Source organism: Ornithodoros turicata, unplaced genomic scaffold, assembly GCF_037126465.1.
Source record: "Ornithodoros turicata isolate Travis unplaced genomic scaffold, ASM3712646v1 Chromosome54, whole genome shotgun sequence".
NCBI classification, from domain to species: Eukaryota; Metazoa; Arthropoda; class Arachnida; order Ixodida; family Argasidae; genus Ornithodoros; species Ornithodoros turicata.
In genome coordinates, this window is record NW_026999382.1 from 115,338 (window position 1) to 129,511 (window position 14,174).

General features: G+C 45.8%; 1 protein-coding gene across 4 annotated transcripts in view; it reads right to left on the minus strand.

The window, feature by feature from the left end:
• Window positions 1–14,174, minus strand: part of LOC135374358 (5'-AMP-activated protein kinase subunit gamma-1-like) — a 398,802-nt gene that overhangs the window by 19,036 nt on the left and 365,592 nt on the right. For all 4 annotated transcript variants that reach the window (XM_064607350.1, XM_064607349.1, XM_064607352.1 and 1 more), the window contains 2 exons: window positions 11,084–11,132; window positions 35–138 (listed from right to left, as the gene is read on the minus strand). In XM_064607350.1, coding sequence (XP_064463420.1) covers window positions 35–138; window positions 11,084–11,132 — 153 coding nt within the window. The remainder of the gene's footprint in view (window positions 1–34; window positions 139–11,083; window positions 11,133–14,174) is intronic.

A 14,174-nucleotide genomic window follows, 5' to 3' on the forward strand; every position in this document is an offset into this window, starting at 1 on the left:
CACCAAAGAGAAGCAAGAGTTATTAAATACTTACCAACAGCTGCGTATCAAAGACTACAAGTTTGGCACTGACAGGAATGAGATCATAGCAACGGTAGTACTTGAAGAATTTCACAAACAGAAGATTCTCGTCTTCACCTGGAAAAGAGAAAGGAGGCAATTTGAAAGACATCTATGTGCCTATCGTAGAAATGGTACTTGTTTGAAACACTCCAATGTGAGTCCCTTTGTTTCTTCCAGGTTGTTTGTTTCAAAAAGCACTTCCATTCCATAAGGACAACAACACAGAGAGTGTTCCTAAAACCAACATGGCAGAGCAGTGGCGTAGCCAGAGGGGTTGAAACCGCACATTTGGTAGTGCATTTGGAAGAGAGAAACAAGGGTGAAATCCTCCTCCCCCATGCAAAAGCCCCCTTAGAACCCTTCCTGAAACATTTTTTTTAGCTACACCACTGTGGCAGAGCTGTGGTGCTACATTTTGACACTTTCTTTGGTGCACCATATTTGGTGCCACAAAGGCACTTACAAGGGTCTTGCAAAAGGGTTTCATATCTGTTGTTGTCACTGTTTGCTACGAAATTCATTTGTATTCCTGTGACCGGCACTCCTAGTGATATGGGGTGCTGTTGCGAATCGAGCATAAAGTAATATCTCTCACAGTTCACGCAGTTATTTTTATTTGCGACAGTTATTGTGTCACTAAAGAACAGAGTAGAGCTTCGGTTTAAATGATTGTCATTACTGGAAAGCTGATTCGCACGTGAGTGCACATAGGGATAGGAGATGAGCTGCAGCTTCTTTGGAGCAACGCGAGGGGGTCAACGTTACCTGAACAACCTGGCTTTTGTTACAACCCTGCCATTGTTGGCAGGGTAAGGGCAGGGTTGGTAAGACCATTGTTGGTCTTACGGCAAATCTCAAGCTAAACCCATTTTGCCCGCTTCAAGTTGCCGTTCTAGAACTGTAAACTGGGGTTTGATCACAGGTATCCTATCAAATGCCGTAAAAAAATCTTGTCGTCATCATATCCTTCCCTCTGCGGAAAGTCAGCCTCTCCGTTTGAATGATGCTGGTTACCCCCTTAACATGTTACTTGGTGCTTTAAATGTTTTGTTGAACACCTTGCTTCCTGGTTCGCCTGGAACTAAGCCCTCTGTCTCCAAACGTGTGGTTTTACCTTACTTCCACAAAGTGTCTCACAACTTGTTGGCCGTTGCGAAGAAATTTCGAGTCAACCTTGTTTTCACGAACAACATCCGTCTGGACTGCCTCACGCCGGCTGTACGCCAAAATAAATCTTTTAAAATAAAACATTAAAAAATCCATGCTTAAAATTCCACCCTTCGAAATCCATTTTCTGAAATAAACCGTTTAAAAATACACATCCTCAAAATAAACGCTGCTAAAATAAATCATGGTTAGGCTTAGGAAGGTAATGCTCCGTATCATAGAAGTGATAGCCGTATGGGCGACACGATGTTCTTTCCGGCGAAACATGCTATTATGATGTTTCTCACTCATGTTTGTATTGCTATCAATTACATAACAACTTAGGATTTCGAAATATCCAGCTTAAAACTGATGACGACGATGCGCGTATGAATACAGAACACGCACACTTGATCATACCTGGGTAGTAATAGCATTACTGTAATGAAATTACAGTAATGAATTACTTTTTCTGGTAATTTGTAATGTAACGCATTACTTTTGACATTAGGTAATTTGTAATGTAATTTAATTACATTTGGGCTGTAATTTTAATGGCATTACTCATCACTTTTTACAAAAGAATCGAGTGTGTGTTCTGTGTTGGCACTTGGCAGAAAGAGAGTTGGGGGACTGGCAAATGAAAAGAATTCCAACGGCACTATGAACGGTGACACACTCAATCGGCACGTGGAATGTCAATTCCCTTCTACGAGCCAGTTGCCTTAGGCAGGGCACTCACAAACAAACGTTGTTAGGTCAACGGTTTGTAGCCCTGGAGAATCATTGTTTGCGGGCCCCATCCTCCTGACAATCTTCCTGTTGTAGTGATACATTGTGTCTCCTTCGTCTCTACATTGTGGAACGATACGTCATACGTGGCACACTAGCATGACATGTAGAAGAGACAAATAGAAGAGTACAAGCTAACTGTTGATACATTGTAAGCATACATTTTTCTCCTCGAATTTCGGGGAAGGCAAGTTTCGTCAACTTGTGTGTCCCTTGTGCCTTCCACAAACTCGGGAATATGTATGCTAATAATGGTAAAGTAATGACTTTGTAATGTCGTTACTTTTTTATAGTAATTGTAATGTAATTTTATTGCATTTCAATTGCAGTAATGAGTAATGTAATTTAATTAAATTCTAACTGGAGTAATGTAATTTAATTACATTTTAGAAGTAATTTACACAGGTATGCTCTTGATCCTTGAGCCAGCTGAGCGCTGTGGACGGATTGCGCGGCGACGGTCATTCGCACTGGTAAAAGAAAGGCCAAAAAAGCGCGCACGCACACGAAAAAGAGAAATGCAAAATCAGAAAACATACCAAGGAATGGCCAAACTCTCCTGATAGTCGGCTCTATATTAGACTTATTAGACACCGATGTCGTGCGTTACTTGCACTGCTAAAACAGAACTTCACCGAATAATACGCTCCCGGGCATCCGTCATTCCGAATGATATCAGCCCCCCTCCCCCCTACTACGTTGGCAAAACTTGTCACGGATCACATACAGACAGACAACCTACTTCCGGTGTACCGAAATCCTCGTTCACAGTTATAGCCCTGGCTAGCCCCAAGCGCGAGGAGGGTACTATTTTCCGCGGCGGACGTAGAGCCGTCGGCTGTCCACCAATCAGGGACGATGGATGTTAAAATATTTATTTCGAAGCGTTTATTCTTCAAAGTTTATTTTTCGGAGTTTATTTCGACAGCGTGGATTTTCTCATGATTTATATTGAGTTTATTTTGCAAATCTGATATTTAAGAGATTTATTTTTGAACGTTTTATTTTTACATGATTTATTTCGGCGTCATCCCCCTCACGCCTTTCGCCAAACCTGAACTTACTTGCAAGAATCACCGGAAGAAATTTGTCCCCTGTTCATCAAACGTTGTTTATCAGATCCCCCTAGCTTGTGGTTTCTGTTATAATATCCAGATAAAACGTTGCTTAAATGATTGTTTGAGAGATCATTCATTAAAAGTAAAAAATAAAGCTTCAAACTCCGAAATTGCCAAGCATTTGGAAGAATGCTCAGATTGCTTCCCTCTATGGGATAAAACAATTGTAAAGGCATCCAAAGTGGACCCTCACAGAAGGCTTTTGAGAGAGACCCTTTTCATAACCTCTTGCGGGAACTGTGTCAGCAACCCATCCGTAATCCTCGGTCCGGCCTTCAACAGACTTTCTTTCTCCCGAACTGACCCCTTTTTTGTTCTCATCTGGTTGTTTCTCTTACCCCTGTTTGTTTATGTATTTCTTGTATGTGAAGTAAAATTTTCAGCTGTGTTTGAGACTTCGTGTTTGTGTCTGTCCCATCATGTTCCCAAGTCTCGGGGTTTTACATCATGCATCATCTTCACCAGCTCGCTTGCTTCCTAGCCTTTTTTTCATTGTCAACCCAATGAGGTCACGTTGCACATGCCACTAGGGGGCCACTTTGACGCGATGCCACCACACCTCAATAAGTATTCCGAAACTATGCGTTCAGAGCTCCCATAGATACGTATGGAACTGGAAAGCAAGGAAATGTACGGAAAGCGAGGGGTGACATCTTCTCGGCCCGATAGGGCTCCTCCTCTCTTTCCTTCCTTGATGGAAGTTACGGATCGCCACTTGTGTTACACCGTGTTTTAAATACGAATAGTTTCCATGTCATTACAAGCAGACAAAAGCAAATCAGACTTCGCGTATGGGTTGCAATGCACGTTTGCGCGTCCAAAAACAGATTTCAAGTTTATTTTTATACACTTCCCATGAACAACCTGTAAAGGTCCACCTAATGGTGCACACTAACCTAAAACAGGTCGATGAGACCCTCGGCAGCCGCCGGCTCTAAAGCGAAACGCATCGCCTCCAAAATAATGTCGCCACCGGCGCGCGTACGCTAACAATCTCTGATTGGCTGCGCAATATATGTATAAATATTTGGATGCTCATTGGTCTAAAAAACTGGCGTCAGTTTCCTTTGCGACAACCAGCCTATAGCCATCGTAAACAGCCACAAGTTCCTTGGAGTAATACTGGACAACCAACTCTCCTGGTGCCAACAAGTCGAAGCAATGAAACGCAAAATGAGCACATTACTGAACGTTTTGCGCTCTGCGGCAGGACTTACGTGGGGACCGCAGAAGCAAATCCTCCACACTGTGTATGACACCTTGGTGCTTCCTCAGCTCACCTACAGTCTTCCTCTCCTTACAAACGTCAGCCAAACGAACTGGTACAAGTTGGAGTGCATTCACTCTGTGGGGCTCAAGATTGTGCTCGGAGTACCACGCTCCACATCAGTCACAGCAACACTACAAGAAGCCAACCAACTGACGCTCAAGGCCATGCAGCTCAGGGAAATAGCGAAACTTCATCTCCGGCATCTATCCAGGCACAGAAACCACCCTCTCGGACAAACAAATGTGAAGCGACCCTGGTCAACGTTTGGAGAAGCCGTCCGCCAGCTGAAGACGAACATCCCGGTCGGATACAGCAAACCAGCCACCCATAGCCTGCCGCCATGGAGAAATATCCGACCACTCACCAACGACATCATCCCAGGAATACACAAGAAAAGTGACACACCTCAGACAGTATCAAAGCAAATTGCACTAGAGGCAATAACCAACTTGGAAAAGGTGTACACAGCTATCTACACCGACGGCTCAGTCACCAACGATGGTGCCACATCGGCTGTATACAACCCGTCAACGCATACTTCACTTGCGTACAAACTCAGCCACAGGACCTCGTCAACAGCAGCTGAACTACACGGAATCCTCGCCGCCATGAAGTACATAGAAAAACAAGCCCCCAAGCCATGGGTTATTTTAACGGACTCTAAGCCAGCAATACAGACGATCCAGTCAACCAAGCAAACCCCTATGGCAGACCTGAAAACTGAAATACTAACAACCCACAGACTGTTAAAGGAAAAAGGCCACAAGCTGGTGATACAGTGGGTACCGAGCCACTGTGGAATCGTCGGAAACGAGGAAGCAGACAAAGCAGCAAAAGAGGCCCACACCAAGTGCACCATCACAAGCATCCCCCTCAGCAAGCCCGATATCAAAGTTGCAGCCAAGAACATAGCACAAGAAGAAATGAAGAAGCACCTACAAAACCCAGACTGGCTAAACTCACGGTTAAAGCGCCTGGATGGCGACTTCAAGCACACTGGTACCAAACACATGAAAAGAAGGGATGCCGCGCAAGTACACCGACTTCGCCTGGGCACAGCCTTTACCCAAGCTTACAAATTCAAGATAAACATCGCAAGTGACCCCCTCTGCAAGACTTGTAAGATACCCGAGGACGATGTTCACGTGCTTCTGAAATGCCCAAACTATGACAACCCCAGAAGGAAGCTCGAACAAGACCTGAAAAATCTAGACGGCCGACCGCTCACGCTAGCGAAGATCCTTGGTGCATGGCCAAACCACAACCAATGTCGACGAGCAGCCAGATACTTAGTGGAGTTCCTCAAGGAATCCGGACTCACCAACCTGTGAACCTATCTGTGACCACCCCCTGACCCCACCTGTGGTACCACCACCACCATTACCCGCATCACGTTACGCCATGTGACCTAACCAAAGACCACCGACCTGTGACACTGTCATGGAATAGCCCCGTGCTAATAAGCATGTAAATATGAAGTGCATGAAATGAAGACGTGACGAGTGCGCGCTGATCCATTCCCAAGCACACGTGAGAGACTGAAATATGTCCTCTGACTTGAACATATAAGTGAATGTGAAGTGTGTGTCTGTGTGTGTATATTTGTGAGTGCATTTTTATTTTATTTTATTTTACTTTTTTTTTTCTCTTTTCTTTATTATTATTTTTTTTTTAAGAGTAGCAGGCCAAAACTTTTGGCCGACCACTCTCATCTCATACAAAGAAGAAGAAGAGAAAAACGACAGGAGACATCGCGTCTGTCCGGCCATGCGTGTTCTCTCGGACTGCAACCGTTGTGCACGCAGACGCTACGGGGTAGTGTGAGAGTTTTGAATGCTTTAGATTTAGATTGTGGCGAACTGCTAATGTGAGAACAGAATGGCACATCCACCTCATCATCACAACAGCGGGAAGACGAACATGACATAGAATCCCTGCACCTCCAAAGGACGCAGAAATCGTCAGAGAGGAAGTCTGCACTCTTTCCGACGTACTGCAGGTGATCGGTAAGACAAGTTTGATTACTTTTTTGTGACTGAAGGAAGTAATGCAGGTTTATCACGTTAAGTATATTACGTACAACATTTACGAGTCACTCAGTACGTTAGCGGCGTTTCATTGTGCAGTGCATTGCCGTAACTTGTACGTTTCTGATATGCCGTTAATCAAATTATGTGTGGTTATGCTAGCTGCCCCTCATGCGCGTCGCAGCCGTTCATTCACTGTGATCTACGAACATTCGTGACGAATGCCTCGGTGTTCAAATACGAAATCAAGATCGATTACCTATCATAGCAGTGATTTTCGTGCAGAGTTACGGATCATCAATATATTTTTTGTTTTGTTTTAGTTCTAGCGCAGCCATCGGCAACAACGACGCACATAGCTCAGCATTGGCTTTTGAACTGCCCTTCGATGTCGAAGCACCTAAAGCTCCGCAAGAACAGTGAAGCCTGTTACAAGTTGTAAAAAGATATGTACTGTAGCTTTTTCGAGGCAGTTCCCGAGGACAAATAAAGTTGATTTGTCATACACCATCGCTTTTTGATTGTTTGCTTTGGGACAGCATGATCGTTGCTCTACAGCAAGACAGCAAGCGCCGAAGACAAACCACAAACGGACGAGGCTGGGGGGATAAGGGGGACGAGAGGAGAGACGAAAAACCCGAGGAGAGAAGGGGAAGGAGGTTGGGAAAGGAGGTCGGTCTGCACATGCGCACTGGGCTCCAGCTTTTTTCCCGCGCTGGCCAGCGGAGACGCTGTGAGTGGCTCCTGGGGATCACGTGGTTTGGGCGCCCGCCATTTTCCCTGGACCATTGCGTAAACGGCAGCTTCCGGTGGACCCTCGGCGCGGCGCATCGCCAATGGAGTCGGCGTATCGAAACAACCGGCGGCACGGCGCGGCGCTCATGTCAACTCCTCGCTCGTCTGTTTCGCATTCGCATCGCAAAAGAACTACTGATGAATTCGGGTGGTCATATCGTGGCAACACAAAATTGCTAGGTTGGCACCCGCGTTGCGTCACGTGACCGTTGCCACCCGTACTTGAGCGGCAGAAATCTAGCGGTTTTAGTCCCATGGATAATGCCAGGGGCATTGCGGTCGCGTGTCTTTGGTTTCCGTCGTCTGCTAGGTTGCTACGCTTTGACCAAGCGGACACAGTTGCTCAGAATCTGACAAAAAAAGAAAAAGAAATCTGTCAGGAAAATGACCATGCGAATTCGTCGTAAGCGAAAAGTCCTCCGTAAATACGGCGATCTTCGCTTAGGAGTGTGAGTTCTGACGTGTAGAACACGGTGTTACCTTCCTGGCTGTACGAGCACGTCATTAGCTAACCAAGAAACGCCATTCCGATATTCCGATCTCAGGAAATGCAGACGCCAGCCCGCCGCGCCGGTCACCAAAGGGCGCTTCTTGGACTTGTCCGTGTGACGTTTTCTTTGACTTCCAGGGAGGGAATGCAACTTTTCCGAATACAAGTATACACATGCGCAGCGACCTGCAGACGGCTGCAGTAGTAGTTTGCAGTAGTAGCAGTAGTAGTTTTTTACTTTCATGTTGTTTTTCACGGTACTTTCTTTCTTACACGTCACGTTTCATGTTACTTTCCCTCGCGACGTCGCGAGTACTGGGAGAAAACACGACGTTCGACATTCCGCCGCTGGGGGCGACGCGAATATGGAAATGGTCCATTCCGCCTTACTCTCGACATGCGGCGTCTGCTCTTACAGCGCAATAATTCGTGGCTCTACGTCGCCCCCCCCCCCCCCCCCGTCGCTACGGCTCTGCAATCCCGGTTGAATGACACTGGATTGTAAAAGCAGAGGCATAACATCACGATCGATTTTCGAAACATTCCATAGCAATAGTTTAGGAAGTCAGTGCTACGCATCTCTACACTTGCAAACAAGTGAGGTGAAATTCTTTAAATATATTCTGACAATAACGCTGACCGGGGGGGGGGGGGGAGCGATAATCTAACCTAACCTATAGAGGCCACTTGCTGTGCTTATTAGAAACGACTCGTCCATGCACTCCGATGACTGTGGAGGGCGTAACGCCTATGCAAAAGGCCAACACGCGTTCTTGATTACGTGGAGGCGAAAAAGAAATTGGCGTTTGAGCAGCACACACTGAAATATTGTAAACGAGCGGTGGCGTGTTCCTTTACTGTTTATTTTTGCTCTCGTCCAAAGCGCGATCGTGTTGTCTGCAAAGGATGTCATTATTGTTGCACTAAAAAGGCACCGTCGAATGTTCTGGCCATGGCTCAGGTGAAGACAGCAGATATGCATGAAGCACACCTGCGAACTGCTTAAAGACTCCTCGCCGCAATATAAGAGTTTCCCTTTCTAGCCTCCAACGTTTCCCTGCGTTGATCAAAAACAAGTGGACGTCCTTTGCCGGAACGAAATCTGAACAAGAGAGAAACTGATGTTCTGAGGCTGGAACAACATAGAAGGGACAGATACAAACAAAGCCTCAAGTTGCCTAAGAAATCAACGATGGTAGAGCCCTGGACCGGTAATCCAGAAGATGTGGGTTCGATCCCTACAGCTGGCTAACCTTTTCAGTGACTTTCATCTTTCATCGACGAAATCTGAGTCTTCCTGTATCGTCTAAGCACGGCTACTGAATGGCGTGTCGATACTCTTCGCGCACTAGGTCTGTATCACATAGGTAATTGTTTGGAACACATCCTCCTCCATTGCCCGCACTACCACCCAAGTATACTTCTACTTCGTCTTTACCACTGGTTCCTTACACTCCTATAATCAGCTGGACTCTCGCTCCCTCACATCCACAATCAAGGGGCAGACCCTGGCGATGAGACCACGCAACTATCATCACAAAATAAAGTTATTGTTGGGTGGATAGCATGGGCGTTCCCATGATTTTTTCCAAGGGGGCGGCAAGAGTGCAAACCACATCTTTTCCTGAAGGCGGACGTTGCGCACTGTGTGGGTGTTCAGAGGTTCCTATCATGGCATCTGAGAATGATCATTACGACCTATGACTAAAGAGCGCACTATTTTCGCAAGCAGCCTTGCCCCCCTTTCGGTACGCCCATTGTGGATAGTACCTAAAATTTCGTCTTGTAGTTTTCGAACGGGTGTTTGTTTTCACTCTGCGCGCTAACGGAGCTGAAAACGAGTCTGTCTCGGACGGCACGTACACATGAGAAATGGGGTGGCGGGACCTTCAGAGAGAAAGCACGGGGGGGGGGGGGGAGCGACCGCCCCCACCTTCACACGCCCCTGCACGGTGCACGCTGATACATTGTTGCATGTCACCCTTCCTCAACTGGTTAGTTTATGTTTATACTTATATAATATAGTTTATATTTATACTTATATACTCAGCTTTCAACAAATATTTTATTTAGCAACAGTCAAATATAGGTATAGGGGAAGGGTAATATTTGCGCTCCTCATTATGCACCAACTTGGAATTCTATTGCAATTTCTATGGAAAATTCTTCCATTTTACCCATGCTCTTCGTGCTTGGATTTCTCACCACCTGCGATATTTGTACGTGCATTTCGAATTGTCATTATATTTTTCTCCGCTCCCGTCTGGTGTTGCTAGATGATTGGTATGGCTTGCCAGGAAAGGGAAAGTTTGGTTAGGCGCGTGAGTCAACGACTTTGGAATGTCGGTTTCAACTGTTTGGAATAAAATGCTAACAAAGCGGGCACGCGCGTGCAGACGTATCGTGCCGCTTATTATCCCAACTATTGACGTCATCTCTGACGTCAGCTGTTTACAATCGCAGTCCGCGCAACGGACGGATGGCACTGACAACCTCTATCATGGCGTCGTTCGGAAGACGCCTAAGGTAGGAGTTTCGCTGCCTGTCTACCACTCTACATATGCACTGTCATCCCGACATGGCTCTCTCAATCTAGATGGTGTTAATGAAAGTTCCCGAAAAATCCGTTGCACTGGTATGTAGCTAGTTCCAATCCAAACCAATCCAACATGGTGGTGGCCAGTAAATAAGGACCTGATATCACATTGGATAGCCAGTGGTTAGCCGGTCATCTCAAAATGTGGGTGGGACATTTCCGGACGCTTTTTCTAGAAATGGTTACCGGTCTTCGCCTGAGGAGTAGTCATTGGTAAGTCGCTCAAGAAAATAGTCTGAGATAGAGTCATGGTTTTTTATATGTAGCTAGTTACAGCTACCACGTTAAGATAACTTAGTTACTTGACAGTTGCCTTTTAAGAAAAAAAGCCGAATAAATGTAACTCTCAAAAACTTTGTTTTACCACTTCTACCGTCCAAACATAGTTATACCATGTTATAATGGCAATATTTCTCATGGGGCCCGAACGTACGGTGGGAGTTAGTCTCAAGGCCATCTTGGCTGCGTATCCTAGCGGTTTTCCAGGGAACCACCTTTGGCGCGCGGCAAAACAAAACCACGTGGGTAAGAACGGCATCTCCGGTGCTCAAGTACAACTTTACAATCAGGACATTTCGTATAAAAATAACCCGTGGGAAAAAAAGTAAGGAAAAGGGAAATTCTATATAAAACGTTTCAATCATTATGTTGGCTTCTGTTGGTTAATCAGCGAGAGAGAAAGATGTCGTTCTTAGCTCAATGCTCGTGTCTGATCCCTTCGCAGAAGGAAGAAAATTCTCTTTTTGACGACACTTTCCCCCACAGAGACAGAGAAGGGACACTTACCGAGGTCCTCGATGTCTATCTTATCACAGAGGGAGTCCGCATGTTGAAGCTGTAAAGGAAGAGATGATATGCTTGTACAATGGACTTTTTCGAGGGTCCACACACATATAAAAGCTCTATTTTCTTCACCAGAGAAGCAGAAACCGTGCATTGCGACGAAACGAGCGAAAAAAGAACACTCAACAGTACATGTCGAGTTCGGGTCCTGTACTCTCGTATATTTCTTTCGCTCATTTCGTCGCAACGCATTGTCCAAACCAGCTAGCCCAACTTTTACGCTATGCAGGAACCATTTGTCCATTTCAAAATGCAAAGACAAATTTTCTCAATTAAATCGAACGACACAAATTTTCTTTCCAGCACATTACGGCTTTTATTACCGGCGTCAATTTAAGATAGAAGTCGTTGTTCGTTTGTAGACAGCACTTCTCCCACGTGAGGGTGGCGAAATATTCGGGGAACGGTATCAGTTATAAACAGATTCTTGAAACCAATTCGTACTCGCTAATCGGCTTGCTCGGTGATATGCATTCCACGGGATAAAAAGAATACCCGGATTCGCCGGTCATCGTGACACGGAAGACATCCGAGACGTTAATCAAATATCCAAATATTGTTGCCATAACCGCATCAATGATCCAGAGCGGGTGTAGGGAAAAAAAAAAGTCCCATAGGCAGAGGTTCCTTTGTTCCGGTTGCACAGTTTAGCTATTCCCCTAAAATGTCCCAAAGAACTCCTCGCGGATATTAGAGCTGTTTTCCTTTAGGAATATTCAAATTACATTGCGTAGTTGTAGCACTCAGGCCCTAATCACTAGGGAAGAAAAATATCACCATCGGAACAAAATAAAGGCACACAATTACGAGTAACTGACGGAGATACTTTTCTTTTCGTGTTCACATATTTCGGCATTAAAGATAAGAAGCGAATTCTGCGTGCTTATGTCTCGAGGAACGTATCCCGAGCATATTCTACCAGAAGATTCCGCAGCCTCGTCTCAAGGTGACAGTTTGACCCATATTTTTGGAATAATTTTTTGTGGACACTTATTAGAACGTGTCTTTCCACTTTACCAAATGATTGTTTCCTCCGTGTTTCATGCTCGACGCGTTAGCCATAAAATAGCATCGCCTTTGTTTTCGATGGCCCTTTGTTGCTCGTTAATTTTCGGAACAAAGGCTAAATCCCGATTCTATCCCATACGTACGTTTCGAATTCATCTTTGTCTGGGTCAGACTAAACTTCATTTTAATCCGAATTAACTCTGTGGCTTTCCACTCCAGTGCACCACGCGAGCGTACATTACAACGAACTGTGCCATTTGCGGCGCACCTGGCTGTACGTTCAAAGCAACAACAATAACCAGCACTGGATGTTCTGGAATTGAAGCTACGCTATCATTAATGTTACAGCATTAGATGGCGTCACTCAGGAGACAGCTGTCCCTCTTCCGGAGACATTCATTCTCACCCAGAGTATCCTGATAATGATATGACCAAAAGTCGGTATTAAAGGGGCGCTTAAGTTCCCTCGTCAATTGAAAGAACTTTGACAACAATGCGGAAGGATCTAGATCTATCCGGTTGTCATTTAAGCGCTCTGGAAAAAGCAATTTTCGTTTTTCTGTCAACCTAAAAATCCGGTGCCGGTACGGGCTGAAAAACGATATTTATTTTACTCGGCATTACGAATGAATCTCGCTCATAAGACTCGAGTACGCGAAACATTATGAACGCCGGCAGAAAACATGAATTTTGGAAAAGAATCTTCATTGGGATTCTCCAAGAGTAGGTGACGTCATCGATCTCTTTTTTCGATCGGCGTTAGCGCCGCGAAGCAACTGTGGCTGTGACAGGAGGTGGAGAGAACATGATGAAGGAGTGGGGAGGTTAGCACGTGTCTTCACCCAAATTGGGAGTGCGATGACGAGGTGGTTGGTCACCCCATGACGCCATACTTATGACAGTGCGCAGCATGCAGGTATTCCATTCTGAGGATACGATATTCCCCGTGAGACGCGGAAGGATTCAAACCTCCACTCCGGCTGTGCTGTCTGGGTATTTTCCCTGGGAATTCCTCGTACGTTTTAGGACCGGCCCTGTGAAGCCGGCCCAGGACGTCGTGATATTGCCCGCCTGAGCGTGGTCGATCGACTACGGCCCCATCACCTGGAACTTCTTTCATGCGCAGAGACATAGAGTATCTTTCATTCCCAGGTTCTACTTTAGTGCCCCTTTAAAGTGTTGCCATTTCTACGGTATAGTTAGGAAGAATTCAAGTGCGATTGCGTTTGGAGACACTGAGAGGGTTTAGCATAGCTCGGCGTTTCGGGCCTTCGAAATTCACGGTCACAATTGAATCTCTGCATACCATAAGGGGATAAGCCGAAAAATCCCAAACCGAGAAAAAGGGCCTCATCTGATTGCCTGTCCCATTGACACACATGCATTTCCCGTTTCTTACTCTCAGGACTCTAACGGGTCAATAAATTGCAATACAGTCCAAACTTTTCTTTCGCAGGCACATATTGGTATGTAGATGTCATTGCAGCAAAATAGTAAGAAGGGGATAATTCGACTTATCCCCTTATTGCATACAGAGGTTCAATTGTCTGACAAAGTGTGCTACGAATTCACGTGAAGGTCGACGTGGCGTATCGGTGAGTTGGATCATGCAGGATGTTGGCGCACTCGCCAGATAACATCACACCTTCTGTGTTTACGAGAGTGACGTTATCCGGTGCGCGCACTAATATGCGGCTCATCGATACGCCACGTCGACCTTCACGTGAGTTCGTAGTCGCGGCTCAACTCACGCGTTATCAGATGATCGTGAGTTTCGAAGGCCCGAAACGCCGAGCTATGCCCTCAAGCACTTGACTCAATTGAGCGGCATATATATGTTACTCCGCATTGAACACCGCGAAGCGGGTGTGAGTTTATCGAAGAACAGCGTCGATTGGATCTCCAATCTAAACCCAATCTATCCCACAATATCTAGTGTGTCGCGAACAACGACGCATTTTGTGCGGGACTATCGTTTCCAGGCGGCCGTTCACTCTGCGAAGGGCATCGATCGTCCGCTGCGCGT